The 26,641-nt window shown below is 43.6% G+C and overlaps 1 protein-coding gene across 1 annotated transcript in view; it reads left to right on the forward strand.

Annotated features, from left to right (window-relative positions):
- Positions 1-25,929, forward strand: part of KAT2B (lysine acetyltransferase 2B) — a 58,781-nt gene extending 32,852 nt beyond the window's left edge. Inside the window, exons 9-18 of the mRNA XM_054385187.1 lie at positions 3,900-4,036; positions 5,471-5,679; positions 7,522-7,648; positions 15,187-15,297; positions 17,542-17,685; positions 20,301-20,415; positions 21,649-21,685; positions 22,032-22,095; positions 22,189-22,273; positions 25,089-25,929. Of these exons, the coding sequence (XP_054241162.1) occupies positions 3,900-4,036; positions 5,471-5,679; positions 7,522-7,648; positions 15,187-15,297; positions 17,542-17,685; positions 20,301-20,415; positions 21,649-21,685; positions 22,032-22,095; positions 22,189-22,273; positions 25,089-25,282 (1,223 nt within the window). The 3' untranslated portion in view covers positions 25,283-25,929. The remainder of the gene's footprint in view (positions 1-3,899; positions 4,037-5,470; positions 5,680-7,521; positions 7,649-15,186; positions 15,298-17,541; positions 17,686-20,300; positions 20,416-21,648; positions 21,686-22,031; positions 22,096-22,188; positions 22,274-25,088) is intronic.
- Positions 25,930-26,641: the final 712 nt, after the last annotated feature.

Raw genomic sequence — 26,641 nt, forward strand, 5'->3', positions numbered from 1 at the left:
ACCTTAGAGCTGCCTTCCAATCCCTGAAGGGATCCTACAGGAAGGCTGCAGAGGGACTTCTCATGAGGGTGTCTAGAGACAGGCCAAGGGGGAATGGTTTGAAGCCGAGGGAGAGCAGGGTTAGGCTGGATCTGAGGAAGAAGTTCTTCAGTAGGAGGGTGGTGAGACTCTGGAATAGGCTGCCCAGGGAGGTCATGAATACCCCACCCTGGAGGTGTTGAAAGCCAGGCTGGATGAGGTCTTGAGGAACCTGCTCTAGTGGAAGGTGTCCCTGCCCATGATAAGGTGTTGGAACTAGATGATCTTTAAGGTCCCTTCTAACCAAAACCATTCTATGAATCTATGAAACAAAATTATAATTGTGGGTAGGAAAAAAACCCAACTTTGTTTAAATTAAATTAAAGGGGGAAAGACTGGTGGCAGAGGCTCTTGAAAAACACTTTACCTGCAGTACATGTATCATGAGCCATAATAAGGTTTAGTTTAAATAAAGAGTAGAAGGGGCTATTGATTTTTTAATTTTTTTTAATGGCTCAAGGTACTGAAATTGTGCGTTTTTGAGCAATGAAGAAAAGCACAAACACACCAACCAGGTTAAATTTAAAGCCTGAAAAAAGGTTTTTGGAGAAAAAGAATTGTCAAATGCATAAATTATCTGGATAAATGCTGTTCCAAACACCTCAGGATGAATGAGCCAGTGGAGGGTTTCTAGGTCAGAGAGGTGATGACAAGCTTATGTATAAAGTAAGGAGAAAAAGCTAAATGAGTTGTTAGCCTTGGTGTTAATTACAGAGGAACTTAAGGTGGATCCTAAATGATTCTATGTTAAGTTGGGATCCTAAATGATTCTATGTTAAATTGCAAAATTAGCTGGTTACATTCAGGAAAGAAAAGCCCACCAAGGACTAGTAGAGGTGTGATAAGACTGTTAGAGCAGGCTGCTATCTTGGGATTTATCCAAGCAACAAAGTGCCAGATATTAGAAGAGCATACAAGCAGGAACATCACTTCTCTGGTTCCATGGTTGACTTGTTCCTGTATTTTGTCCCTAAAGATCAGCTAAATGTCAGAGCCAGGATGCAGAATGTTGCCTTTGTAATCAGCACTTAGCAGTGAGTGTGTATCCCCCCACCATCCCCTAAGGAAAATGCAGCACAGCTTTAAATTCTCCTTTCTGAAACAAGCAGGAAGCTTAAATCCCAGTCTGGCCACTATTTTACACATAGAGAATCAGAGAATTGTCAGGGTTGGAAGGCACCTCAAGGATTATCCAGTTCCAATCCCCCTGCCATGGGCAGGGACACCTCACACTACATCAGGTTGCTCAGAGCCACATCCAGCCTGACCTTAAAAACCTCCAGGGATGAGGCCTCTACCACCTCCCTGGGCAACCTGTTCAAGAAGAAGAAGAACAAAAGCATCAAGCCATTTGGCTTAGTTTAAAGAGCAGACAAATAATTTCACTCCCCAAAGAAGTAAAATAAAGAGTCTCTCATTGAATTGGATAGAAATACAGAATTCTCGTCAAAAAATGTACAGGAAAATACAGAATACCTGAATCCTTAACACCTAATACATCTCCATGTTGGACTGCAGTTAGAGCAGTTTATAATTACCACAGTATGTCTTGATTGAGAAATTTCATATGGATTTTTCTAAGTCAAAATACGCAAAGGGTGCAAGAAATCTGTAATGGATACTTAATTCCAGTGAATCTCCAAGTGGGATTTCATGTTATCCAGAAGTATGCATTCTGGTTTGTATATTGAGCCCTGACCTTTCAAGACAAGCAACACAGAGGTTCACTACAGAGGATGCTGAAACAATAGAGAATATTTTATATTTTATCTATAAATATATATATTTTATATTTTAAAGTATTTAAAATACTTTAACTGTGAATTTACAGAGTTACAGGAGAAGGAGAGCTATATTCAGCTTGCTTCATGCTGATATGCCAGTGCAAGGACAGAACTGCAGCAGTGATAAATATGATTAGACGTGGCTCAATGTCTAAGTGGAGACACTACCTCAAAGTGGTAGTGGTTGACTGAGGATCCTCAACCCCTGCAACTTGAGTTTAAAGCCCTCTTCACTAATTTGGCAAACCTTTGTCTGCAGATGTTCTTCCCCTGCTCTGAGATTTGGACCCCATGGCCCCCAGGAGAGCAGGTTTCTCAAAATGATTCCTGCGGTCTCAGCAGCCAAAGCCCTGGCTGTGACACCACCTCTGTAGCCATTTGCTGGTTAGCCTCATTTGCCTGACCATTCAATCTCTTTCCTTTTCCCTGGGAGGACTGATGACAAGACTTGCTGCATTCCAGAGTCTTTCACCAGCACACTCAGAGCCCTGTAGACCTTCTTGATAGTCCTCAGATTTTTCTTGGTGCCCACACGTGGGGTGTACAAGGTGTGGTAATCTCTCGGTGACATCCCTGCTGTGAGCCCCTGGTAAACAGCAAACCTCTCTAGAGGGTGTATCAGGTTGGCAAAGATGCCTGCAAGAGGTGTGCCTCTGCTGAGGCCCATGTCTCAGAGTCACCAGCTACAGCCACCTGTTGCTTTTCTCTTGGTTGCACTGATTGCTGCACAGGGAGCAGGCTGGGCTGCCTTACACAGCTCCAGTGTCTCAGCTGATGCAAGATGTTTTGTCTCCTCGGTCTGCAGAGCAGTGAAGCTCTTCTGCACCTCAGGCTTTGAGGGAGGTCTCTTCCTCTGGCTGATTCCTGCAGTTGCAAGCTTCTGCTCCTCTGCACTGCTGACTCCCCTCCTTGCTGCCTGTGTTGGTGGGGGAGTGTTACACTGCATGGCTGGGGGCTGTGGTTTCTCTGCAGCCTCTGCTTGGATCAAGCAATCTAACTCTTGCCTCCTGGATGCTATGCAGCCTTCTCACTGCCCCCTGCAGCTCAGCCACCTACTGCAGGAGGTCCCCTACCTGGGCACACCTTTTGCAGGCAGGTTGGGCACCTACCCCTGCTCCAGGAGAAAGGCCTAGGCATTGCCCACAGCTCACTTTGGCAGCTCCGTCTGGGTGGATGCATTGACCATCCCTGGGATGGATGGTGCAGACCTCCCCAAGTGGAGATGCAGCCTTTGATCTCTGACTAGTGCTCACCATTCTGCTTGGAGAGTTGGGTAGGGTGGGTGCTGCTGGCTGGGCTGGTGCCCAAACAGCTGCTGATCCATCTCCCTGGTTGAGCTGGCCAAGCTTCAGCACCCTCCCTTGCACCCTTCTACACAAGCTGCAAACCTCTGCTCCCTGCCCTGGCTGAGGTGCCACACTCAGTGACAACTTCAGCCAATTTCTCTGGTCCCTGGAGGGATAGCCATGGCTGAGCTCAGCATGGAGCTGGGCTGCCTCCCCAGGACTGCCCACAGCTCAGCACCCTGCCACAGCTGAGCCTTGCTCAGCCCACACACACAGGCTTACCCCCACTGACCTGCCAGCTAATGGTTTTGTAGCTCATTAGTGGATCCCAAGGGTACTTGGCCTTGCCTGGGTACCTGCAGCAAGCCTCAGGCTGCCTGCAGGGGCAATGGCTGATACCCACCCTGGCCTTCTGAGCACAGAGCAGGCCAGGGCCTCCCACATGGACCTCCCTCAGTGAGCATGGTGGAATTGTGCTATAATCACTCCCTGAGGGCTTCTTTTAAAGGTTTGGTTGCCATTGCCCTGGCAATGCCCATGACTCTTCAGCCTGAAAGAGAGAGCTGTCAGCTCCTGGTGGGTGTCTCTGCTCCCCTGGCATTTCCGTTACCAGAGGGAAACCACAGGAAATCTGTACACCAAGATCTACCTCTCAGCTACTGGCCAGGCCAGTTCTGAAACAGCCACTGACTGTTAATTCTGATTAATTCTGATTGGGTTGTTTCTAATTTGTCCTGGTTTTATTACATAGGGGAAAAGAGAAAAAATAATGAACCCTACTCTCTGGAGGATTCCAAAAGACCAAGGGTTGTAGGAGATATTCCCATCGAGTTAATCAATGAAGTGATGTCCACAATTACAGATCCTGCAGCAATGCTTGGGCCAGAGGTGAGAAACATGGAGACCTGCTGTGGAAAATAGTCAGGGTTTGATAATTCTGCATGCAGAGAGTATGAGGAGTTATCAGTCATGCTGTCAATAAGAAAAACAGAAACTTTCAGAGCAAACATGAAGTGTAGTTCTATATTTAATGTGTTGTGTACTGCTTGCAGAGAGACTTGGAAACCAGCAACAGAAAAAAAAGTAGATCCCAGGTTTTAGGTTTTTTTGAGATATTTCTGTTACAGAACACTTGCAGAGTGTGCATTTTATTGTGAACCCCAGATGTAGCTCATGAGACAAGGTAAACAGGGTGCAAATTCCACATCAGAATGAAAGATGGGAATTTAAAACCTGTGTCTAGTGCAAAATGGATGATCTAAAGAGTGATTTGCATCACCATCTACCGCTGCTCTTTTATTTTCCTTCTGCTGAAAGAGAAAACCAAACAGAATTGCAGATTTGTGCCATATATGCAATTGCACATTTTAGTTTTTCCTTTTTTTTTTTTTTTTTATTGCTGGCTTTTCTTCCTTCTGTTCCCCTTGCCAGGTTATGTTTTGCCAGCAGCTCATTTGCCAGGGTTTAGCTAGAGACTGCTGAAGATTTGGAACCACCTACACGTCTTACTCAAACTGTATGCTGTGACTGATGGCTCTGTGTATTGCAGATGCTGTGCCAGCCTGGCTGTTGGGGCTGGCAGTGACTAGAAAGCCAGCAGCCAAACTTTGCTTTGAAAAGTAAACAGTATGTGCATGTAGGGATGTTTTGGCATTGTAAAATGGCCTTCTGGGGGGCAGGAATAAAAGTGAAATAAATTGTCTGTATTCATTTTATCTCCATTCAAAGATATGGATGCAATTGCCCCCATGGCAGGGGGGGTTGGAACTAGATGATCGTTGTGATCCCTTCCAACCCTGACTGATTCTATGATTCTATATGTAACAGCAAAATCAATAGGAATTCAAATGTTCTTTTAAGGCTCTTCTGGTAGTGACATAGTGCTGCTGAAATGAAAAAGTCTGACCTTACCTACAGCACCATTAATATGTGTGATCTGTGGCATGCATAGGCTAATCCACTGCATTTGTCTAAGCTGCCTAGCATTAAGAAAATATGGAGACATAGTGGCATAAGCTTCAACTGGATGACTGCCTTCCCCTGAGAGGTGTTGGAGCTTGCTGAGCCATAACTTCCACTGTTGTTACCTACTCTTTACCAAAGGAAGTTTGAATAACCCCTGTACGCTGTAGTGTAGGCTTACAGCCAGCTTACTGGACGGCATCGCTTCTGCTATGTAAAAGGTAATCATTGTGAGCTCTACTTTTGTAAAAGATGGTTTCAAAAAAAGAGTGGGTTTCATTTGTTTATTCCTTAAGGCTTTTCCATCAGAGGATGTGAAATCTCCAAAATGTGATTTTGTTCCTCTTTTATGAGGCACAGACCAACTTCCTTTCGGCACACTCGGCCCGGGACGAGGCGGCAAGGCTGGAGGAGCGCAGGGGGGTGATCGAATTCCATGTAGTGGGCAACTCCTTGAACCAGAAGCCCAATAAGAAGATCATGATGTGGCTGGTTGGTTTGCAGAACGTGTTCTCCCACCAGCTGCCTCGAATGCCAAAGGAGTACATCACACGTCTGGTCTTTGATCCGTGAGTACAGCTGGAGAGGGATTTGGCAGGAGACATCACTCCTTAACCAAGAATGTTCTCTTCTCTTTATCAGTGCAAGTGTCCTGCCTTGCTTTGAGTGCTACTCTAGGCTGCAAGCACTTCAAAGAGACCCATTGACTGGAGCAGCATTCACAGGTTGCATGTGGTTCTCTGTCTACCCTAGTGCTCTGACTGAATTGTGCCTCAGCTGCTCTAGCATGAAGGGAGGTTCTCAAAAGTGTCCACTTTTCCACCAGTATGTTTCTTGTAGAGTCTGCTTCCTTTTGACCAGTATCTTTCCACAAAATTCCTACCACACTAACTTAGGTATGGAGTACCTGTGAGAAGACAAGACTCCTTGAGAAAGGACTTGCTGTCCTGTAACTCCATTGATTTCTAATTTAGTCAGGGTAAAAACATCCTGAGAACTGCACAATGGCACAACTGTCAGCAATAGATGCAGTGCAAGCAATACGGCTCTTATGCTTTGGGCATTACCCCTAGTATCAAGGAGTAGTTGACATGGCCAGGACCTTGATACCCGAATGATGAATTTTATGGTGAACACAATGCACCACATCCTGGTCTCCAAACTGATGAAACGTGGGTTTGATGGGTGAGCCACTAGATGGATAAAGAACTGGCTTGATGGCTGCACCCAAAGAGTGGCTGTCAATGGCTCCATGGCCAAGCAGACACCAGTGACAAGCAGAGTCCCTCAGGGATCAGTCCTTGGACCAGTCTTGTTCAACATCTTTGTTGGTGCCATGGACAGTGGCACTGAGTGCACCCTCAGCAGGTTTGCTGATGACACCAAGCTGTGTGGTGCAGCAGACAGGCTGGAGGGAAGGGATCCATCCAGAGGGACCTGGACAGGCTGGAGAGGTGAGCACAAGCCAACCTCAGGAGGTTCAACAAGAACAAGTGCAGGGTCCTGCATCTGAGTCAAGGCAATCCCAAGCACAAATCCAGGCTGGGCAGTGACTGGCTGGAGAGCAGCTCTGGGGAGAGGGACTTGGGGGTGCTGGTAGACGAGAAACTCAACATGAGCCAGCAGTGAGCACTTGCAGCCCAGAAAGCCAACCAGAGCCTGGGCTGCAGCAAGAGAAGTGTGGCCATCAGGGCAAGGGAGGGGATTCTCCCCCTCTGCTCCACTCTGGTGAGACCCCACCTGGAGTACTGCATCCAGTTCTGGAGCCTCTATTACAAGAGGGATATGGACATGCTGGAAGGTGTCCAGAGAAGGGCCATGAGGATGATCAGAGGGCTGGAGCACCTCTCCTATGAGGACAGATTGAAAGAGTTGGGGCTGTTGAGTCTGGAGGAGAGAAGGCTCCAAGAAGACCTTCTTGTGGCCTTCCAGTATCTGAAGGGGGCTCCAAGAAAGCTGGGGAGGGACTTTTTAGGGTGTCAGGGAGTGATAGGACTGAGGGGAATGGAACAAAGACTGGACATGAGGAAGAAGTTCTTCCCCATGAGAGTGGTGAGAGCCTGGAATGGGTTGTCCAGGGAGGTGGTTGAGGCCCCATCCCTGGAGGTGTTTAAGGCCAGGCTGGATGAGGCTCTGGCCAGCCTGATGTAGTGTGAGGTGTCCCTGGCCATGGCAGGGGAGTTGGAACTGGATGATCCTTGAGGTCCCTTCCAACCCTGACTGATTCTATGATTCTATGAAAAGAGTAACTGTTCTGTAGACACAAGCAGAGAACAGAAGCCTATAGAGTTGCATTAGCATCATGGAAAGAAGTGCATCAAGTTTCTGAAAAAAAAAAAAAAGCAGGAAGGTTCTGGCAGTGTCTGTGCTGTGTGCATGCATCAGAGTGACTGTTGTTTCTGCCCACTCAGGAAACACAAGACACTGGCATTAATAAAAGATGGTCGTGTCATCGGCGGCATCTGCTTCCGCATGTTCCCCTCCCAAGGATTCACCGAGATTGTCTTCTGTGCTGTGACTTCCAATGAGCAAGTCAAGGTAAAAAAAAATCGTTCTCTACAAGTGTTTATTAGCTCTAGTTGCGTCCCATTCCTTCTCTGGAGACATTCAGGACCCGTCTGGATGTGTTCCTGTGTGACCTGCACTAGATTGGCTCCTCAGTTCAAGAGAGATGTTGAGGTACTGGAACATGTCCAGAGAAGGGCAACAAAGCTGGGGAGGGGTCTGGAGCACAGCCCTGTGAGGGGAGGCTGAGGGAGCTGGGGGTGTTTAGCCTGGAGAAGAGGAGGCTCAGGGGAGACCTCATTGCTCTCTACAACTACCTGAAGGGAGGCTGTAGCCAGGTGGGGGTTGGTCTCTTCTCCCAGGCAACCAGCACCAGAACAGAGGGACACAGTCTCAAGTTGTACCAGGGGAGGCACAGGCTGGGTGTTAGGAGGAAGTTCTTGACAGAGAGGGTGATGGCCCATTGGAATGTGCTGCCCAGGGAGGTGGTGGAGTTGCTGTCCCTGGAGATGTTCAAGAGCAGCCTGGATGAGCACTTAGTGCCATGGTCTGGTTGATTGGATAGGGCTGGGTGATAGGTTGGCCTGGATGATCTTGGAGGTCTTTCCCAACCTGCTTGATTCTATGATTCTATGATTATATCACAGTATCACAGTACATTAATTCCATGAAGTTCTGTGATAGTTTTAAGGCTGTGCCTTTAACTTTTCTTCACAGAGTTTGAGCAGAAAGGTTGAAGAAGGTAAATAAATCACAAATGGGTGTAAGAAAGCAAAATAATGATTATTCCAAACACTTCCATTGGAGAGAGAGAAATGTTTAAGACTCAATACTCAAAACAAGGTACAGGCAGTCTCTCTGTCTTTCTGTCTGATGTCTCTCTGCTGGGCAGTCTGTGTTTCTCTTTTGGCCTCTTGCTTTTCGAAAATAACACTCACACCCACAGAGCCACAAAAATGATGAGGGGAGTGGAACATCTTCCTTATGTGGAGAGCCTGAGAGAGCTGAGGGCTCTGCAGCTTGGAGAGGAGGAGCCTGAGAGGTGACCTCATTGCTGTTGCTAAAGATGTGCAGGGGGAGTGCCCAGAGGCTGGAGCCAGGCTCTGCTGGGTGATGCCCAATGACAGCACAAGGGGCAGTGGTGGAATCTGAAGCATAGAAGTTCTATGGAAACAGGAGGAAGAATTATTTCCCTGTGAGGGTGACAGAACACTGGAACAGGCTGCCCAGAGGGGTTGTGGAGTCTCCCTCTGTGCAGATATTCTTGACCCACCTGGATGTGTTCCTGTGTGATCTGCTGTAGGTGATCCTGCTCTGGCAGGGGGGTTGGACTGGATGAGCTTTTGGGTTCCCTTCCAGTCCCTAACATTCTGTGATTCTGTGAAAACATTCTCTGAGTGGTGAGAATTAGGTGGTTTGTTGAAAGAATGTATAGCACTATGAACACAAGAGTTTCCTGCTTCTTTCCCTGGATCTGCAGTCCATTTAATTCAGGACTTTGCCTTTAGATGGTGCTGTAGTTTTGTTGTTGTATTTTTTTAGGTTGAACCTAGAGCCAAGATGTGAATTAATTTTGTTTGTAGCAGTTGAATGTGCAGAAATTGCACACCCTACTTCAAAGGGAAGAGCTCTGAATGTGGAAGGGCAAACAGCAGGATTGAAAGCCTGTTACAATTTTTAATACTTAAGTTATATTTGTTTCTATTTGGCCCTTGTGTTAGAAAGCAATGGCCTGTCATAAAAGTATCAAATCACAGAATGTTAGGGACTGGAAGGTACCTCTAAAGGTACCTCTTGGTCTTGAATATCTCCAGAGAGGGAGACTCAACAACCCCCTGGGCAGCATGTTCTAGTCTTCTGTCACTCTCACAGGGAAAAAATTCTTCCTCCTGTTTCCATGGAACTTCCTATGCCTCAACTTCCACCACTGCCCCTTCTGCTGTCATTGGGCATCACCCAGCAGAGCCTGGCTCCAGCCTCTGGGCACTCCCCCTGCACATCTTTAGCAACAGCAATGAGGTCACCTCTCAGGCTCCTCCTCTCCAAGCTCCAGAGCCCTCAGCTCCCTCAGCCTCTCCTCATAAGGAAGATGTTCCACTGCCTTCAGTATCTCTGTGGCTCTGCATTGGACTCTTTCAAACAGTTCCCTGAGGTCCTTCCTGAACTGGGGGGCCCAGAACTGGACACAATACTCCAGATGCAGCCTCACCAGGGCAGAGTAGAGGACGCGGAGAACCTCTTGCAACCTACTGACCACAGCCCTTCTAATCCACCCCAGGATTTTTTAGCAGCTACAATTATGATAATAGAACATGTTTTGGGTATATCTGTTCTTAGCTTGGATAATTTATAAAAGGTGTTTTCATTCTACTGAAACACCCAACTGTGTGACACAAGCTGCCAAAGGAGTGTTACAGTTCTCTAGGAACAGTCTAAGAATGTAGGAGAGCAAATAAATCCAACCTCTCAGAGAGCTTGCCTAGCTTGCATGTGCACACACAGCACCCAGAGTGTGCTGTGGTCCTCTGGGTGTCTCGCTGCATGTGAAGGTCACAGAATCACAGAATCAATAAGGTTGGAAAAGACCTCAAGGATCATCAAAGCCCAACCTGTCACCCAAGACCTCATGACCATTAAACCATGGCACCAAGTGCCACATCCAATCCCCTCTTGAACACATCCAAGGATGGTGACTCCACCACCTCCCTGGGCAGCACATTCCAAGGGCTAACAACTCTCTCTGTGAAGAGCTTTCTCCTCACCTGGAGCCCAAACTTCCCTGGCACAGCTTGAGACTGTGTCCTCTTGTTCTGGTGCTGGTTGCCTGGGAGAAGAGACCAACCCCCTCCTGGCTACAACCTCCCTTCAGGGAGTTGTAGAGAGCAATGAGGTCTCCCCTGAGCCTCCTCTTCTCCAGGCTAAACACCCCCAGCTCCCTCAGCCTCTCCTCACAGGGCTGTGCTCCAGGCCTGTGCTCCAGATCTCTGCCCAGCCTTGCTGCCCTTCTCTGGACACATTCCTGTATCTCCATGTCCTTCTTAAATTGAGGGGTGCAGAACTGGACACAGTACTCAAGGTGTGGTCTAACCAGTGCTGAGCACAGGGCAGAATGACTTCCCTGCTCCTGCTGGCCACACTATTCCTGATGCAGGCCAGGATGCCATTGGCCTTCTTGGCCACTTGGGCACACTGCTGACTTCTGGCCTTCTCTGGGTAAGGTGACCTCTACCAGCAGGCAACTGAGAAAAATTCAGGGTTCATAATGGATGAACTGCCTCCTCTTGGGCAAAACAAATCCGTGTTTTAATTCAATTTAAGGCTGGAGTAAGAAATACGAGTACTGTTTTCATTTGTATGTGACATTAAAAAGTTGGATTGTTTTTGAGAGAGATTGAGCTCGTGTTAAAAAATAACTATTTTAAACTTTACTGTATGTGGCTCATTTTCCTTTCAGAATTTTGACTTTGAGAATTGTTTCTGAGAATCATAGAATGGTCCAGGCTGGAAGGGACCTCCAAAGCTCATCCAGTCTGACCTCCCCGCACTCAGCAGGGACATCCCCAACTAGATCAGGCTGCCCAGGGCCTCCTCCAGCCTCACCTTGAACATCTCCAGGGAGGAAGCCTAAACCACCTCCCTGGCCAACCTCTTCCAGTGTTCCACCACCCTCACAGTAAAGAACTTCTTCCTGACATCCAATCTCAATCTGCTCTGCTCTACTTTGAAGCCATTGTCCCTCGTCCTGTCCCTGCAGGCCTTTGCAAACAGTCTCTCTCCAGCCTTCCTGGAGCCCCCTTCAGGTACTGCCAGGCTGCTCTTAGGTCTGCCCAGAGCCTCCTCTTCTCCAGGCTGAACACCCCCAGCTCCCTCAGCCTGTCCTCATAGCAGAGCTGCTCCAACCCCCTGATCATTCTCATGGCCCTCCTCTGGACCCTCTCCATCAGCTCCATCCCTTCCCATATTGAGGGCTCCAGACCTGTATATAGGAATGAATAAATTCTGTGAAGGTTTTAAAACATATAGGCCAGCAGAAAATGTTTTAGCTATTGCCATCATACCTGCTGGAATTTCTTTGAGATAAAGTTGACACTTTTTTCAAATGCTTTAGAACTGCAGTGTTTCAGGTGCTCATGAAAGGAGGAGCTTGAGTAGCTCATAAACTTCTTGCTTGTGTTTAAGGGAACCAATTTTTTTAATTAACATTTTTCACACAGAGTTTTCATCCTCTTCCAAAAAATTGACAACTCATATTTGCAAGTAGAACGGCCCTCATCATCTTGAGCACATCTGAGTTCTTAGATAATGCTGTGCCAATTAACAGGCCATCAGTTGTCAAACCACTTCTTTGCATTTGATGCCAGGCATGATGCGTGCCACTCTAAGAAGTGAACATATGGCTTTAAGAACTTTCTGAGACTCAGAAGTAGTTTCTTGTAGACATAGGAGGTCTAAATTCCAAATATGGGGTCTGCATCATAGAATTGTTAGGGTTGGAAGGGACTGGCTCATCCAGTTCTAACCCCCCTGCCATGGGCAGGGACACCTCACACTACATCAGGTTGCTCACAGCCACATCCAGCCTGGATGCAAAAACCTCCAGGGATGAGGCTTCCACCACCTCCCTGGGCAACCTGTTCCAGTGTCTCACCACCCTCATGGGGAAGAATTTCTTCCTAACATCCAATCTGAATCTCCCCATTTCTAGTTTTGCTCCATTCCCCCCAGTCCTATCACTGCCTGTCAAAATGCTGCCCACACTAGTTGGAAAGGAAGGACTAATTCACAGAGTTTGTACTTAGATTAGTAGCATTTTGAAGGAAATGTGTCACTATTAGCATTTTTGTGTTGAGTTTCAGTACTTGCCACATCTGCTTTTACCTGCCTATTTCCACATTTGGAGCTTTTAAATTGTGAACAAAATCAGAATTATGCATTTTCTAATTTATTTTCCTGGATAATATACATAAATAATATTTCTCCCCCCACCCCCCCAGTTTTCAAGAACACAGTAGCCAAAATCATTTCATGTATGTTTCCATAAGTGTCCTGTTAGCCTCTGTGACGTTACAGTTGGAACATATGCAGGAACAACACACAGTGTAACAGTGTGAGAGCTGAAATCCCCCTCCTGCACTGACAAGGACCAGGCTAGCTCAGTCTGGAAGCAAATGAAGCTGTATTTACAAGCAAAACTACAATCTATGATGAGATGCATTGAATCTGTACAAATAGACACTAGTCACAACATTTACAAATACGTACAATCAACAGAAGAGCACAACCAAGCTCCCTGGCTTCCCCCAAGGGGCCTTCCCCCCAGCCAGAAGGACTCCCCCCAGACCCCCCTGGCAGAAGGCAGAGAGTCAAGAAGCAGAGAGGCTGTTAGACTTAGCTTGTCAAGGCCAGTGTGTTATCTTCAGCCAGGAGAGAGAAGAAGCAGCAGACAGAAGCTGAGCAAGCTGAGAACTGCCCAACTCCCAACCTTGTTTTGAGTAGAGATTCTTAAACATTTCTCTCTCTCCAATGGAAGTGTTTAAAACAATCATTATTTTGCTTTCTTACACCCAGTAGTGATTTATTTGCATTCTTTCACTTTCTCTGCTCGAACTTTGTGAAGAAGAAATAAAAAGACAGTCTTAAAACCATCACACAGTGTCATGGGCTTTCCTGTCTGTTTTACATTTCTTCATCTCACAGCAGAAAGGGAAGACCATAGCTTACTTGGAAATGTGAACCTTTTGTTTACTGTGAGCTTGAATGAAAATGGAAATTATTCCTGTGTGCAGTTGGAAGGCATAGATATTTGATTATGAACTCAATCATTTTTTCCTTCTTATGGTAATAACTGCTTCAATATTTCCTTTTATGCCCTATGAGAAATTCAGATTATAAATCCTTTGAGGCAGAGGCTGTTTCTGCTGCAGGTACAGAGAATATGATAAAACAGAGATCTTGTCTCAGAATTGGTTCCTCTAGAAGTAGTAATTTTGGTATTACTGCTGCTTTGCAATTTTCGAGTGATAAGGCTAATTATTTTTACTATATACAAGTTTTGTTGTTGGTGAAATATGTGACTATTAATAATTTATATATAACTTTAAAAGAAAAAGAAATATGTGTGCAGCTTGAATTACAGCTTCCAGGACAATGTACTTTGTGGGGCTCACAGGATCACAGGATGTTAGGGGTGGGAAGGGACCTCCAGAGATCATGGAGTCCAACCCCCCTGCCAGAGCAGGACCATAGAATCCACCACAGGTCACACAGGAATGCATCCAGATGGGGCTGGAAAGTCTCCAGAGAAGGAGACTCCACAACCTCTCTGGGCAGCCTGTTCCAGTGCTCTGTGACCCTCACAGTGAAGAAGTTCCTCCTCATGTTGAGGTGGAACCTCCTGTGCTGGAGTTTCTATCCATTGCCCCTTGTCCTATCCCAGGGTGCAAGTGAGCAGAGCCTGTGCCCTCCCTCTTGATGCTCAGCCCTCATATATAGAAAAACATTTATTAAATCCTCTATCACTCTCCTCCTCTCCCCACTAAACAGCCCCAGGGCTCTCAGCCTCTCCTCATCAGGCAGTGCTCCAATCCCTTCAGCATCCTTGTAGCCCTCCATTGGACTCTCTCCAGTAGATCCCTGTCCCTCTTGAACTGGGGAGCCCAGAACTGGATGCAGTATTCCAGGTGTGGTCTCATCAGGGCAGAGTGGAGGGGTAGGAGAACCTCCCTGGATCTGCTGGACACACTCCTCTCAATGCACCCCAGGATCCCATTGGGGCTAGATGGTCCAGGAGGTGGAGCCAGGAGAATTGTAATGTTGTGATCCAGTCCCACAGTTCTGCTGTCTCTTTGTAAGCTGTCAGCAAGGCCAACTCACTCTCTTTTCTCCCTCCTTTTGGCTCTCTGGGGGGTGTCCTTATCTGGTGACATGGGGGAGGAGACCTGTTGGTGGCCTTCAGAGGCATGAATAATTTTCAAACCCTGTGCAATTTCAGCCTGTTTTGGCCTAATGGAAGGGAGACAATGGTGGTGGTATGAGAAGAGGAGCATGGGTTTGTGGTTTAGCCTGGTTGGGGGAAGGTTTTTGGGAGTTTTTTTATATATGTATTAGGTGTTAAGGATTCATGTGTTCTGTATTTTCCTATTTTTGAATACAATTCTGTGTTTCTCTACAATTCAGTGAGAGCCTCTTTATTTTACTTCCTTTGGGAGTAAAATTGTATCTGGCTGCTCTTCAAACAAAGTCAGTTTCTTTAAAGCTACACCTTACCTCTGGAGAGAGTCTAGGTTTTGTTCTCTTTTGGATTAAAAGTGAATCAGATGCTGGAAGCTGTGATATCTTCTGTGCCCTGTTGGGTCACAAAGATATCCCAAAGATACAAGGCTGAAAAGAGTTTGCTCTTGAGTATGCCTCAACCAGTTAGCCCTGAGAAAATCTCCTACATGGGATCTAGAGGAAATACTACCTTTTGAAGAACAGTCTGGGATAACCCTCAACCCACAGTTTTGTAATTTGTGCAGTCCCCAAAGGCTTTGTAACAGCTTTTTTTCCCCCTCCCTCCATGTTTCACCCAGGGATATGGGACTCACCTAATGAACCACCTGAAGGAGTACCACATCAAACACAACATTCTCAACTTCCTCACGTATGCAGATGAATATGCTATCGGGTACTTCAAGAAACAAGTAAGTCAGGGGAAGAAATTACTTGGTGCCAGAGGTTAACATGTGGCAGTGATGAACTAAACAACCAGACGTGATGAGGGAGTTGGATCAAATGCATAGTGCAATTTTGTGTGTCTATTTCACACTATCAGAGTATATCAGAGGTTGGAAGGGACCTCAAGAGATCATCAGGTGCAACCCCCCTGCCAGAGCAGCATCACTTAGGGTAGTCTGCACAGGAATGCAGCCAGGTGGGGTTTGAAAGTCTCCAGAGGAGACTCCACAACCCCCCTGGGCAGCCTGCTCCAGGGCTCTGTCACCCTCCCTGTAAAGAAGTTTCTCCTCATGTTGAGGTGAAATCTTCTCTGTTCTAGTTTGAACCCACCCAAAAGAGCCTGGCCCCCTCCACTTGACACCCACCCCTCAGCTATTGATAGACATTGATCAGATCCCCTCTCAGCCTTCTCTTCTCCACACTAAACAGCCCCAGGGCTCTCAGTCTCTCTTCACAGGGGAGATGATCAAGTCCCCTAAGCATCCTCGTGGCTCTCCATTGAATTCTCTGCAGCAGGTCTCTGTCTCTCTTGAACTGAGGAACCCAAAACTGGACACAGGATTGCAGCTGTGGTCACTGCAAAGTGTGCCCTTGTGTAAAGATACTGGCTTACAGTGCATTTTACTTGGATGGGGTGATTTGAATAGAGGTATACAGCATAGCCAGCAATTTATCAAGTCTCCAACCCAGTAGAATATGGGTTGGCTGCTGCTTCATTCATTCATGTGCAGACAGACCTGCCTCATGTGTGAAATGTCCCTTCCTTAGTTTGAAGGTGCTGTCTCTTTGTAAGCGAGGCAGAAGTCCTGTGTGGGTTCCTGATTTTTACTGAGGTTTCATAGATATCACTGCAACAGAAGAATAAAATTGCAGCCAAAGAGTCCAACAATGACTGCTTTTTATTGTCTCGGTTAATTCTTTGGTGGGTTTGTTTTTCAATTAACTTTAGGAAGACTGGAGTATAACTTTGGAACTCCTAAGAGAATTTGTTATCTCATTTACCTGCTTCAAATACAAACATTAAAAAAAAAAAACCACAGCACAAAACATTTTTTTTTTGTCTGTAAAATTACTGCCATCTCAACTTCAACAATAACTTTCCTTGACTAACACTTGCAGGACTATCATCCTTTAATATTGAAATAGCAAATTTGGGGAAAAATTCAGGAAATTTGTCCACAGTAGAAGTATTTTCTCCCATCTGATTATCTCTGCCCTCTCCCTTCTTTTCCTATATATGAAATAAATTAACTATCCTTGTGTCAAGTGACTCCCATGAAAAGGTGTTTGCAACTCTATGAACCATGGTCTGTAACTTTTTCTGTTGTGTTGTCTATATTTGAACATTAGGATGGATTTGCTTCTAAATCAAAGCCTTTCACTTCAGTATAAAATGGTCTAACTTTTTTCTGCTGTATTGTCTGTATTTGAACATTAGGATGAATTTAGTTCTAAATCAAAGCCTTTCACTTCAGTATAAAATGGTCTGTAACTTTTTTTCTGTTAGGATGAATTTGGATCTAAATCATAGCCTTTCACTTCAATATAAAATGGTCTAACTTTTTTTCTGTTGTGTTTATATTTTAACAGTAACATGAATTTGGTTCTAAATCAAAGCCTTTCATTTCAGTATAAAATGGTCTGTACCTTTTTTTCTGTTGTGTTGTCTATATTTGAACATTAGCATGAATTTGGTTCTAAATCAAAGCCTTTCACTTCAATATAAATGGTCTGTACCTTTTTTCTGTTGTGTTGTCTATATTTGAATATTAGGATGAATTTGGTTCTAAATCAAAACCTTTCACCTAAATATAAAATGGTCTAACTTTTTTTCTGTTATGTTGTCTATATTTGAACATTAGGATGAATTTAATTCTAAATCAAAGCCTTTCACTTCAATATAAAATGGTCTGTACCTTTTTTTCTGTTGTGTTGTTTATATTTGAACATTAGGATGAATTTAGTTCTAAATCAAAGCGTTTCACTTCATTATAAAATGGTCTGTACCTTTTTTTCTGTTGTCTTGTCAATATTTGAACATTAGGATGAATTTGGTTCTACATCAAAGCCTTTCACTTCAATATAAAATAATCTATAACTTTTTTCCGTTGTATTTTAACATTAGGATGAATTTAGTTCTAAATCAAAGCCTTTCACTTAAAAATAAAATGGAAACAGGATCATAACAATCTGAGCTCTTTCTCCTCCAGGGTTTCTCCAAAGATATTAAAGTTCCAAAAGCAAAATACGTTGGCTACATCAAGGATTATGAGGGTGCCACCTTAATGGGATGTGAATTAAATCCAAAAATCCCCTACACGGAATTTTCTGTCATCATTAAAAAGCAAAAAGAGGTAAAGTCTGAGATGAAACACTGTAATCTAGTCAGATGTTTAGAAACAATTCAGTTTGAGCCAGGTTAGCTTTTCTGGTTTTCTGTTTTGTTTTCTTTGGTTAGAATAATGTTTTTGATTCAAGTCTCAGGGCAGTTGAATTTTGCAGTTGAAGCATTAAATTTTACCTCGCTGACATTACAGTAACAGACATGCTGAAAAATACTTTGAGGAATATTTCATAGCTAAGTGCTGTCACAAATGATAACTAAGCAAAATCTTGTGAGTCTGATTTGTTCTGCAGCTTTGTCAACCCTTTTTTTCCTTTTTTTTCCACCCCCTCAGTGACCATAGTGATTATTAGAGTGACTTTTGAATGGAGTGTTTGAACTGCATGCCCTGTGTTTTACTTGAAAGAAAGGTTTGTCTTAAATGTGAGGATTTCCCTCTTTGGAGTTTCTGCGAAGTATTCTTTACATGATCCATAGTAATATTCCATATAAAAAAAAAGAGGTTTATTCAGAAACTAATCAAATTATTCTGGTTGTGTTTAAATCCCTTCTTGGGTTTTTTAAGCAATACAAATGACAAGGATAAATTGTTCAAGGTTGGTCAAATCTCCTGACTTTTCATTTTGTTAAGATGTATCTTCACTCACATCTTTGAGGGAGGTGATTCGCCCCCTCCACTCCACTCTGGTGAGACCCCACCTGGAGTACTGCATCCAGTTCTGGAGCCTCTATTACAAGAGGGATATGGACATGCTGGAAGGTGTCCAGAGAAGGGCCACCAGGATGATCAGAGGGCTGGAGCTCCTCTCTCATGAGGAGAGACTGAGAGAGTTGGGGTGGTTCAGTTTGGAGAAGAGAAGGCTCCAAGGTGACCTTCTTGTGGCCTTCCAGGATCTGAAGGGAGCTACAAGAAAGCTGGGGAGGGACTTTTTAGGCTATCAGGGAGTGACAGGACTGGGGGGAATGGAATAAAGCTGGAAGTGGGGAGATTCAGACTGGATGTGAGGAAGAAGTTCTTCCCCATGAGAGTGATGAGAGCCTGGAATGGGTTGTGCAGGGAGGTGGTTGAGGCCCCATCCCTGGAGGTGTTTAAGGCCAGGCTGGATGAGGCTCTGGCCAGCCTGATGTAGTGTGAGGTGTCCCTGGGCATGGCAGGGGGGTTGGAACTGGCTGATCCTTGTGGTCCCTTCTAACCCTGACTGATTCTAGGATTCATGGAACAGTCATTTTCCTTCCACTAGAACTCTTTGGCTCACGCTTGCAGAAAGACAGTACCTGAGTGCTATATATTTAGTAAACAAGGTTTAACTTCACTCATTGAGGAAATTTTCATGTCTTCGTACAATATTGATCACATTGTTTTCCCCCTTTCATTTCTGCTTGCTTGGGTTGCTTTTCAGATCACAATCTACTGCTGCATGTGTCACCTTCCCCTCAGGGATGGGATGATGTCAGGGCTGGTGGATAGTGGATGTGTCCTCATGGAGCCTGTTACATCTCAGGCATGCTTAAATGCAGTAATCTCCACAAATTGAAGGGAATTTGAAAGCTTTTGGCTCTGGGGGCTCCTTTATTAGCATATGTTATTTGGGATTGTTCACTCTTTTGGTGGGATGGCCATACTGTTCCAGAGCACTTGGAGGCACTCCACTTGGAGATAGCAGAAAAGAAGCTGTTATTATACACTGATCTATGCTGTCATATCTTCTCTATGAATACATGTATACATCTTTGGAAGTGCATTTTAGGATTGCCTGTTTGGTTTGATTTTTTTTTTCCTTTTCTTTCCCTCTTCTTTGAAACAAAATACTGTGGGTGAAGGAGTGAAGGTCCTTGGAACTAGAAATATGTCCATCTTTATTATTTCCAAAGAAAATAATCTCTCAACCTGGGCTGGTCTAAATGGCTGCCTGTTTGTTTACTCCCCGTTATGAAGTGAGGCATTTTGAAGGTGACGTGCAGAACACACAAAGCTCAGGTTAGCATCTAAGTGTGTATCAAGGGGCACCAAAGCAAATTGCTTAGAATGGAAGTAAGGAGATTGCAAAGCAGAACAGAATGTACCCCAGAACTGGGAAAGCCTTCCAATGCATTCACAAGAAAAGCAGAATTTTGGTTCCAAAGAGTGGTGGTATCATTCTGACCAGAGTATCTCTGACTGCTGTCTAAGTGACTCCTACTCTGGGGGCTTGGAAGTGAACAGGTTTTTCAAAGCTTTTGGAATATGAGCAAATATGTGCATTCATTATGTGTCTTCAAATTTCTGACCAGCCCTTCACAAGCACCAGCTGCTAAAATTACAGCCAGTTCCCAAACCTGCTTCTAGAAAATATCCTTCCCTGCTTCAGCCTCCTTCCCAGGATATGTGCAGCCTGTGATCAATACAGCAAGGAGTGATGCCTTTTATTCCAGATTTGTGCCTAAATAGGCACCTGAGAGGCTTTGTTAGCCTCATCAGCAGAATCAGTGTTCATCCAGGTAGCTCACCCATGCTACCAGTTTCGGGGGATCTATAAGGACCATGAGATTATGAAGCAAGAGTGTTTCTGCTCGTAGCATTTATCCTCTGGGTTACTTCTGAGCAACTCAATTATTGTTTGTTTTCTCTACTACTTTATTTTACAGATCATTAAAAAGCTCATAGAAAGGAAACAAGCTCAGATACGAAAAGTTTATCCTGGCCTTTCTTGCTTCAAAGATGGAGTACGGCAGATTCCTATAGAAAGCATTCCTGGAATTAGTATGTATCAACTTCTTTCAGTCTAGAGCAGAAGCAGAAAAGCCCAACAAAAGCCCAAGACTAGAAAACACTAATGCAGTCCTTCTTATTAAAATGTTCCCAGTTCAGGAGGGAGAGGGATCTGCTGGAGAGAGTCCAAGGGAGGGCTACAAGGATGATGAAGGGATTGGAGCACTGCCCTATGAGGAGAGGCTGAGAGCCCTGGGGCTGTTTAGTCTAGGAGAGGGGAAGACTGAGATGGGATCTGATCAATGTCTATCAATATCTGAGGGCTGGGGATCAGAGGGAGGGGACAGGCTCTGCTCAGCTGCACCCTGGGATAGGACAAGGGGCAATGGATAGAAACTCCAGCACAGGAGGTTCCACCTCAACATGAGGAGGAACTTCTTCACTGTGAGGGTCCCAGAGCACTGGAACAGGCTCCCCAGAGAGGTTGTGGAGTCTCCTTCTCTGGAGACTTTCCAGCCCCATCTGGATGCCTTCCTGTGCAACCTGTGCTGGATTCTATGGTCCTGCTCTGGCAGGGGGTTTGGACTTGATCTCTGGAGGTCCCTTCCAACCCCTAACATCCTGTGAACTCTGATGTGATTGCTTTGGCCTGCTGATTGAACTTCTATGAAGACTCCTGTGTTTCTATTATAATTGTTCTCTTTGAGACTTCCTGAAGGCATCCCAGGCTGATCCTCTTTTATGTGCATGCATATAATTTTATTTCTATGTGTAAATGCTTTGTGTCACAGTCTAGTCAGCAGTTTTCCACTGTTATGCACTGCACTCCTGTACAAGGATGAGTTCTGTGCCTAAATATGGACTTCCAGGACAAAACAGAATTAAAACATTTAAGTATCATCTTTTAGAGGATTTTTTTTTAACTCTGCTTTTTTTGCAAAGGTATTCCCTGTCCCTAGGGAATAAAACTGCATAGCTTTGACATCATTATTCTTTGTCTAGGGTGTTGTAAAATATATATTGAATTATTGAAAAAAATGTGTGTTTCATTGAGGAGTATTTAGAATCTTTTCAGCAGTCTGGAGGAAGAGGTGTGTGGGAAACTGAAAGGGGCTGTAGCCTGAATGGTTGTGAAATTTATTTGGAGTAACTTCTATTAGAACAAACCCATTTCACTGCAGCAGTGTTGAAATGGCTTATCTTTTTAGAGCTGCAATAACTCAGTTAATGTTTTGACCTACTGTAGCTCCCGTGTAATCTCTTGTGTTGTTTGTTGATGCACAGGAGAGACTGGCTGGAAACCAAGTGGAAAAGAAAGAGGGTAAGTGCTGGAGTTGAGAGAGGGCTTTGAGAAAAGCCTTTAAACAATGTCCTCTGGTATTTTCTTCCATCCACTGGAAAAGAGAATTCATCCCTTGCAGATTAAGTGAATTTGGGCTTTTTGTTTGTTTGTTTGATGTGTTTTCAGGGGGTGGATTTGTTTTGTGTGGGGTTTTTTTGGTTGTTGTTGTTTTGGTTTGTTTGGGTTTTTTTTAATTCTTATTTAATAATTTTATTTCTTCCACAAAATACTTGAAACTTTGAAGTTGCTTTTAGGTTATTCATATTATAGGAATGAAGACAAGGGATTCAAGCTAATACTTTTGTATTCACATTTTCTTTTCAAGTAAGGAGCCCAAGGATCCAGATCAACTTTACAGCACATTAAAAACCATCCTGCAGCAGGTGAAGGTGAGTGCCAGTTCTTGTTTACCTTCTGTAAAGATTTTAAAATTATTTCCAATATGGAGTTTCCATATTAGATACCTTTTTTCTTTACCAAAGAGCCATCAAAGCGCTTGGCCCTTCATGGAACCTGTGAAGAGAACAGAAGCTCCTGGATATTATGAAGTTATAAGGTTTCCCATGGGTAATGCCATTAAACATTTTTTAAGTATAGAGTTTAAAAATCTTTATAGCTGGAGACATAGCAGATAAATTGCAATCTGATTGTTTTTATGTTAAAAGATATCTATTACTTGCAGCTGAGTGGCTTGCAACTCTGAAGTGCCAAGAGTAGGAGGCAGTCGTTTGAAATTTATGACCGCTTTGTGACCTTGGTGAAGCATCTGTAGTGTACACATGTGAAATCTTAGCAGGCCCTAGGGAGCCCTAGGGCAGAGTCTTAAATGGTGCAGTCATCTACAAACCTCTGGGACTGAGCTAGTTTATGCAAGGTGTACAAATATGTTCTTGTGTGTGGTAACTCATCATTGCAGAGCCTACTGGTGTATTAAAAAACTCTCACGACAGACTTTCAGGAACACCTAAGCATTTGAATTGCTTTGAACAGATTTAAGCTTTATAAATTACATAGAGAAAACCTTTCTGCCCACTTTTGATCATAGAATTATAGAGTCATTTAGGTTGGAAAAGACCTTTAAGCTCATTGAGTCCAACTATTAATGTAGCACTGTTGTCTGTCCTTGTTCAGATGTGTTACATTGGATAGGAGGCAGCAGCTCTTACTAGGATTAGGCTGAGGTCTTTGGTTTAGTTTTGGTTTGGCTTTTTTTCAGCTAAGGAACCCAGCATAACCTAAACTGTTCTGATTAGTGATCAACTTCTGCAATGCTGATGCTGTATAAATATTGCTCAGACATAATTTCAATTAAAAAGAAACAATATTGTCTTTTTTCTTGCCTTGTCGCAGTGTCTTCACAGTTGCATGTAGATTGTGCAATATTTGAGCAATCTGACTACTTCCTAAGGCCAGTTCTCATATATGAACAATTTCCCCCCTGTTTTAAGTGGTCTGTTCAGCTGATTATTTTCAAGAAATAATGTTTGGGTTTTTTGTTCCTTTTCACCTGCAATATAAAAGCTGTATGGCTGAGTGACAGATAGAGGCAAACATCCTCTGTAGTTAGAAGAGAACAGGTTAACTGACCAGATAATCAATGTATGCTTTAGGGTGACCTGAACAGCCTTCATAAATATATGGATATCTAGTTGAGATGTAGGCACCTATATTTCGTATCTAATTGGAGGTGAGTAAGCTTTAACTGGAGCTGAATGAGACCTTGCTTTTTCAAGTGCAGCACTGGTGAATGACAAGTTATATATCATTGGAAAGAGGTATTTGATAGCAAATGATTGTTTGAATAGTCCCCTCTTGACAATTTTACAGGGTTTTCCTCTATTTTACCAAAGTCAAATATCCTTTCAAATAAACCCAAACAAACCCCAAAACCCAAACATATAAACAAAAACAACCAAAAAAGTTCAAACCAAAAATAACCACAACTGTATTTTTAAATTGTAAGTTTTGAGGTTTTAATTCCTTTGCATTGGAGGTCTTTGGTCTTTGCTTTCCTTGCAATGCTTGTTGGCAATAAGTCTTCATTTCAGCTGTTTTTGGTACAGTTTCACAAAGGTGCTGTTGAAGGCTCAGGCATTGCTAAAAAAATAGTTGTTAGAGCATCTGAGGTGAGAAAAGCCAAGGCCATCCAGCACCCCTCCCACTACTTCTATTCCTATATTCACTCCTGGGATGCTTGTAACGTGGACAGAGCTTTTAAATGCCTAGCTAGGAATTACTGGGAAAGCATCTGTGTGGAGAACACTGAGGTGATGAGTTACACATTTTATGGATGGCTGATTCTAGTGTAAAGAGAAACATTTCTTAAAGAAGGTTTGGGAAGTAAACGTTTTTGCATACTGTGTTGAAAGCAAGAGAGATCTGGTCTGGCCTGAGTCTTAAAAAGGGATACATAATGATATAGCTAGAAACTTTGAAGCTGGAATTAGAATATACAGAATGTGGAACAAATCTAACCTCTTTTTTTTTTTTTTTCAAAGCTGCACATAGTGGTTGTAGTATAGACATGTCTCTTCTCTGCTGTGTTCACCCAGAAGTGAGGATTTTAGGTTAACACACACATGTTTCGTGGCATTTGAATTCTTTGCTTATACACTCCTAATGCCTCCTCCAGCAAGGCTAACAGCTTTGCCTCACAGAGCAGTCAGAGGAGAGTTAAGGACACCTAATACCCACTGAAAACTCAGGGAAAGAGGAGAATGCAAAACAATGCTGCTTTGATCTTTTAAATAAGAAAAAATAAGCTCTACACAAAATCATTCTTACAGTGAAATGTTGTAGTTTCAGGGGCTCAATTGCTGTTGAAGCTGAAAAAGAGACTGCACTTTAGATCACAGGATGTTAGGGGTTGGAAGGGACCTCTGGAGATCATCAAATCCAAAGCCCCTGCCAGAGCAGGACCAGAGAATCTAGAGCAGGTTGCCTAGGAACACATCCAGATGGGTCTGGAAAGTCTCCAGGGAAGGAGATTCCACAGCCTTTCTTAGGGAGCCTGTTCCAGTGCTCTGGGACCCTCCCAGTGAAGAAGTTCCTCCTCATGTTGAGGTGGAACCTCCTGTGCTGGAGTTTCTATCCATTGCCCCTTGTCCTATCCCAGGGTGCAACTGAGCAGAGCCTGTCCCCTCCCCTCTTGACCCCCAGCCCTCAGATATTGATAAACATTTATTAAAGCCCCTCTCAAGTCTTCTCTTTTCCAGACTAAATAGCCCAAGGGCTCTCAGCCTCTCCTCTTAGCTGCAGGCAATTAGGAATTCCAAAGCCTAGCTTTGCCAGGTCAGGTTAAATGGCAAATCAGTCTAAAGGGCTATTGGATACAAAAAGATGCAAGAGTCAAACGCTGTTCATCTATTTCTCTTCTGTACAGATCTCAAAACAATGAGTGAGCGACTCAAGAATAGGTACTACGTGTCTAAGAAACTATTCATGGCAGACTTGCAGCGAGTCTTTACAAATTGCAGAGAGTACAACCCCCCTGAGAGTGAATACTACAAATGTGCCAATATACTGGAGAAATTCTTCTACACAAAAATTAAAGAAGCTGGATTAATTGACAAGTGACACTGTCTTTTTTTTGTACAACCAAATAGCGTGCCTCGGTGATGGGCAGAGTCGTGGGACTTCGAAGGTTTCAAGAAACTTCTGTTGAGTACTTAGCACTTTTAAAGACCCTTTTTAGTTTTGCAAGCCTGTATTATAACTGAAGTTACAAAAATTATTTTATTAAAATGCTTTATAACGTTATTTAATTACAGAACAATTTTCCTTGGTGTGCCCACTACCACATGTTCACAGTGAGTTTATCAGCTACAGCCTCAGAAACCTCCCCCTGTGGGAAATTGCACGTTTGGGAATAGGAAGGAAATTCCCAGACAACAGATGTTATATCTTACCTAATGCAGTACCTATTTGATAAAGTTTTATTATCTTTATTTTTTTTCCAGTAAACAAGAAAATAGCAAGGGAAAACAAAGGGTGGGGAGGGTGTTCAGAAACAGTCATTTCTTTGTAGAATCTTTTTATAAGATATTATTTTTAAAGAAAAAAAAAAAGAAACACTCAGCTGGTTGAGAAGCTGTGAAAGAACAGCCAGTTCTGAAACAGGACTGTCTGTAATCTTTGATAGATGCAAGTTTTTCTATTCATTTTGGGGTTTGATAAATATTTTACCTGCAAATTCTAATCTCATAACCACTATTTAAGAAAAAGGGAGAGGGAAAAAAAAGAAGAAAAAAAAAAGAAAAGAAAGAAAGAAAAAGGAAAAAAAAAGCAACAGAAAAAGAGAGAACTGTCTGGCTAGGTGTGTAATGTCATAGTGACTTGGCTTATGCAGGACATAAGTACCCAAAATAACTTCAGAGAATCTGATTTGCATATTCTAGACAATTTCAATTGGCTTAGTAGAGTTAAGGTTTTGATGCACTTCATAGTTCAGCCTATTTACTACTCTTCACTGATGAATTCTTTATTCAGCAGAGGTAAGACTATCATACACAAAGGACATATGACAGCTTCTAGCTTCTCTACTTGGCTCTGTGGTAAACTGGATTTTCTACCAAGCTTTATTGTAAATGCTTATTAACTGTGACTATTTAGACCCAGGAAACATATTAACACTTTACAACTCCTGTTAGTTTATCTTCAAATTAAGCACTTATATATACACACACACATATATAACATTTTGCTGCTTACACTACATTTAAGAGGTACACCTAACTTCCTACTGGAGATCAGTACAGGCCAAAAAGTTGTTACTTGACATTTTCTAATTACAGTTTGTAACTTTAAATTCTAATTGCTTTTATGAAAACCAGATTTAACTTTCATTCTTGGTGTTTTATATTTACAGATGTTACACTGGTAAAATTCCATAGGTATAGGACTGAAAAAAACCAAACCAAACCAACAAACAACCCA

The sequence above is a fragment of the Indicator indicator genome, chromosome 11 (assembly GCF_027791375.1).
Source record: "Indicator indicator isolate 239-I01 chromosome 11, UM_Iind_1.1, whole genome shotgun sequence".
Taxonomy (NCBI): Eukaryota; Metazoa; Chordata; class Aves; order Piciformes; family Indicatoridae; genus Indicator; species Indicator indicator.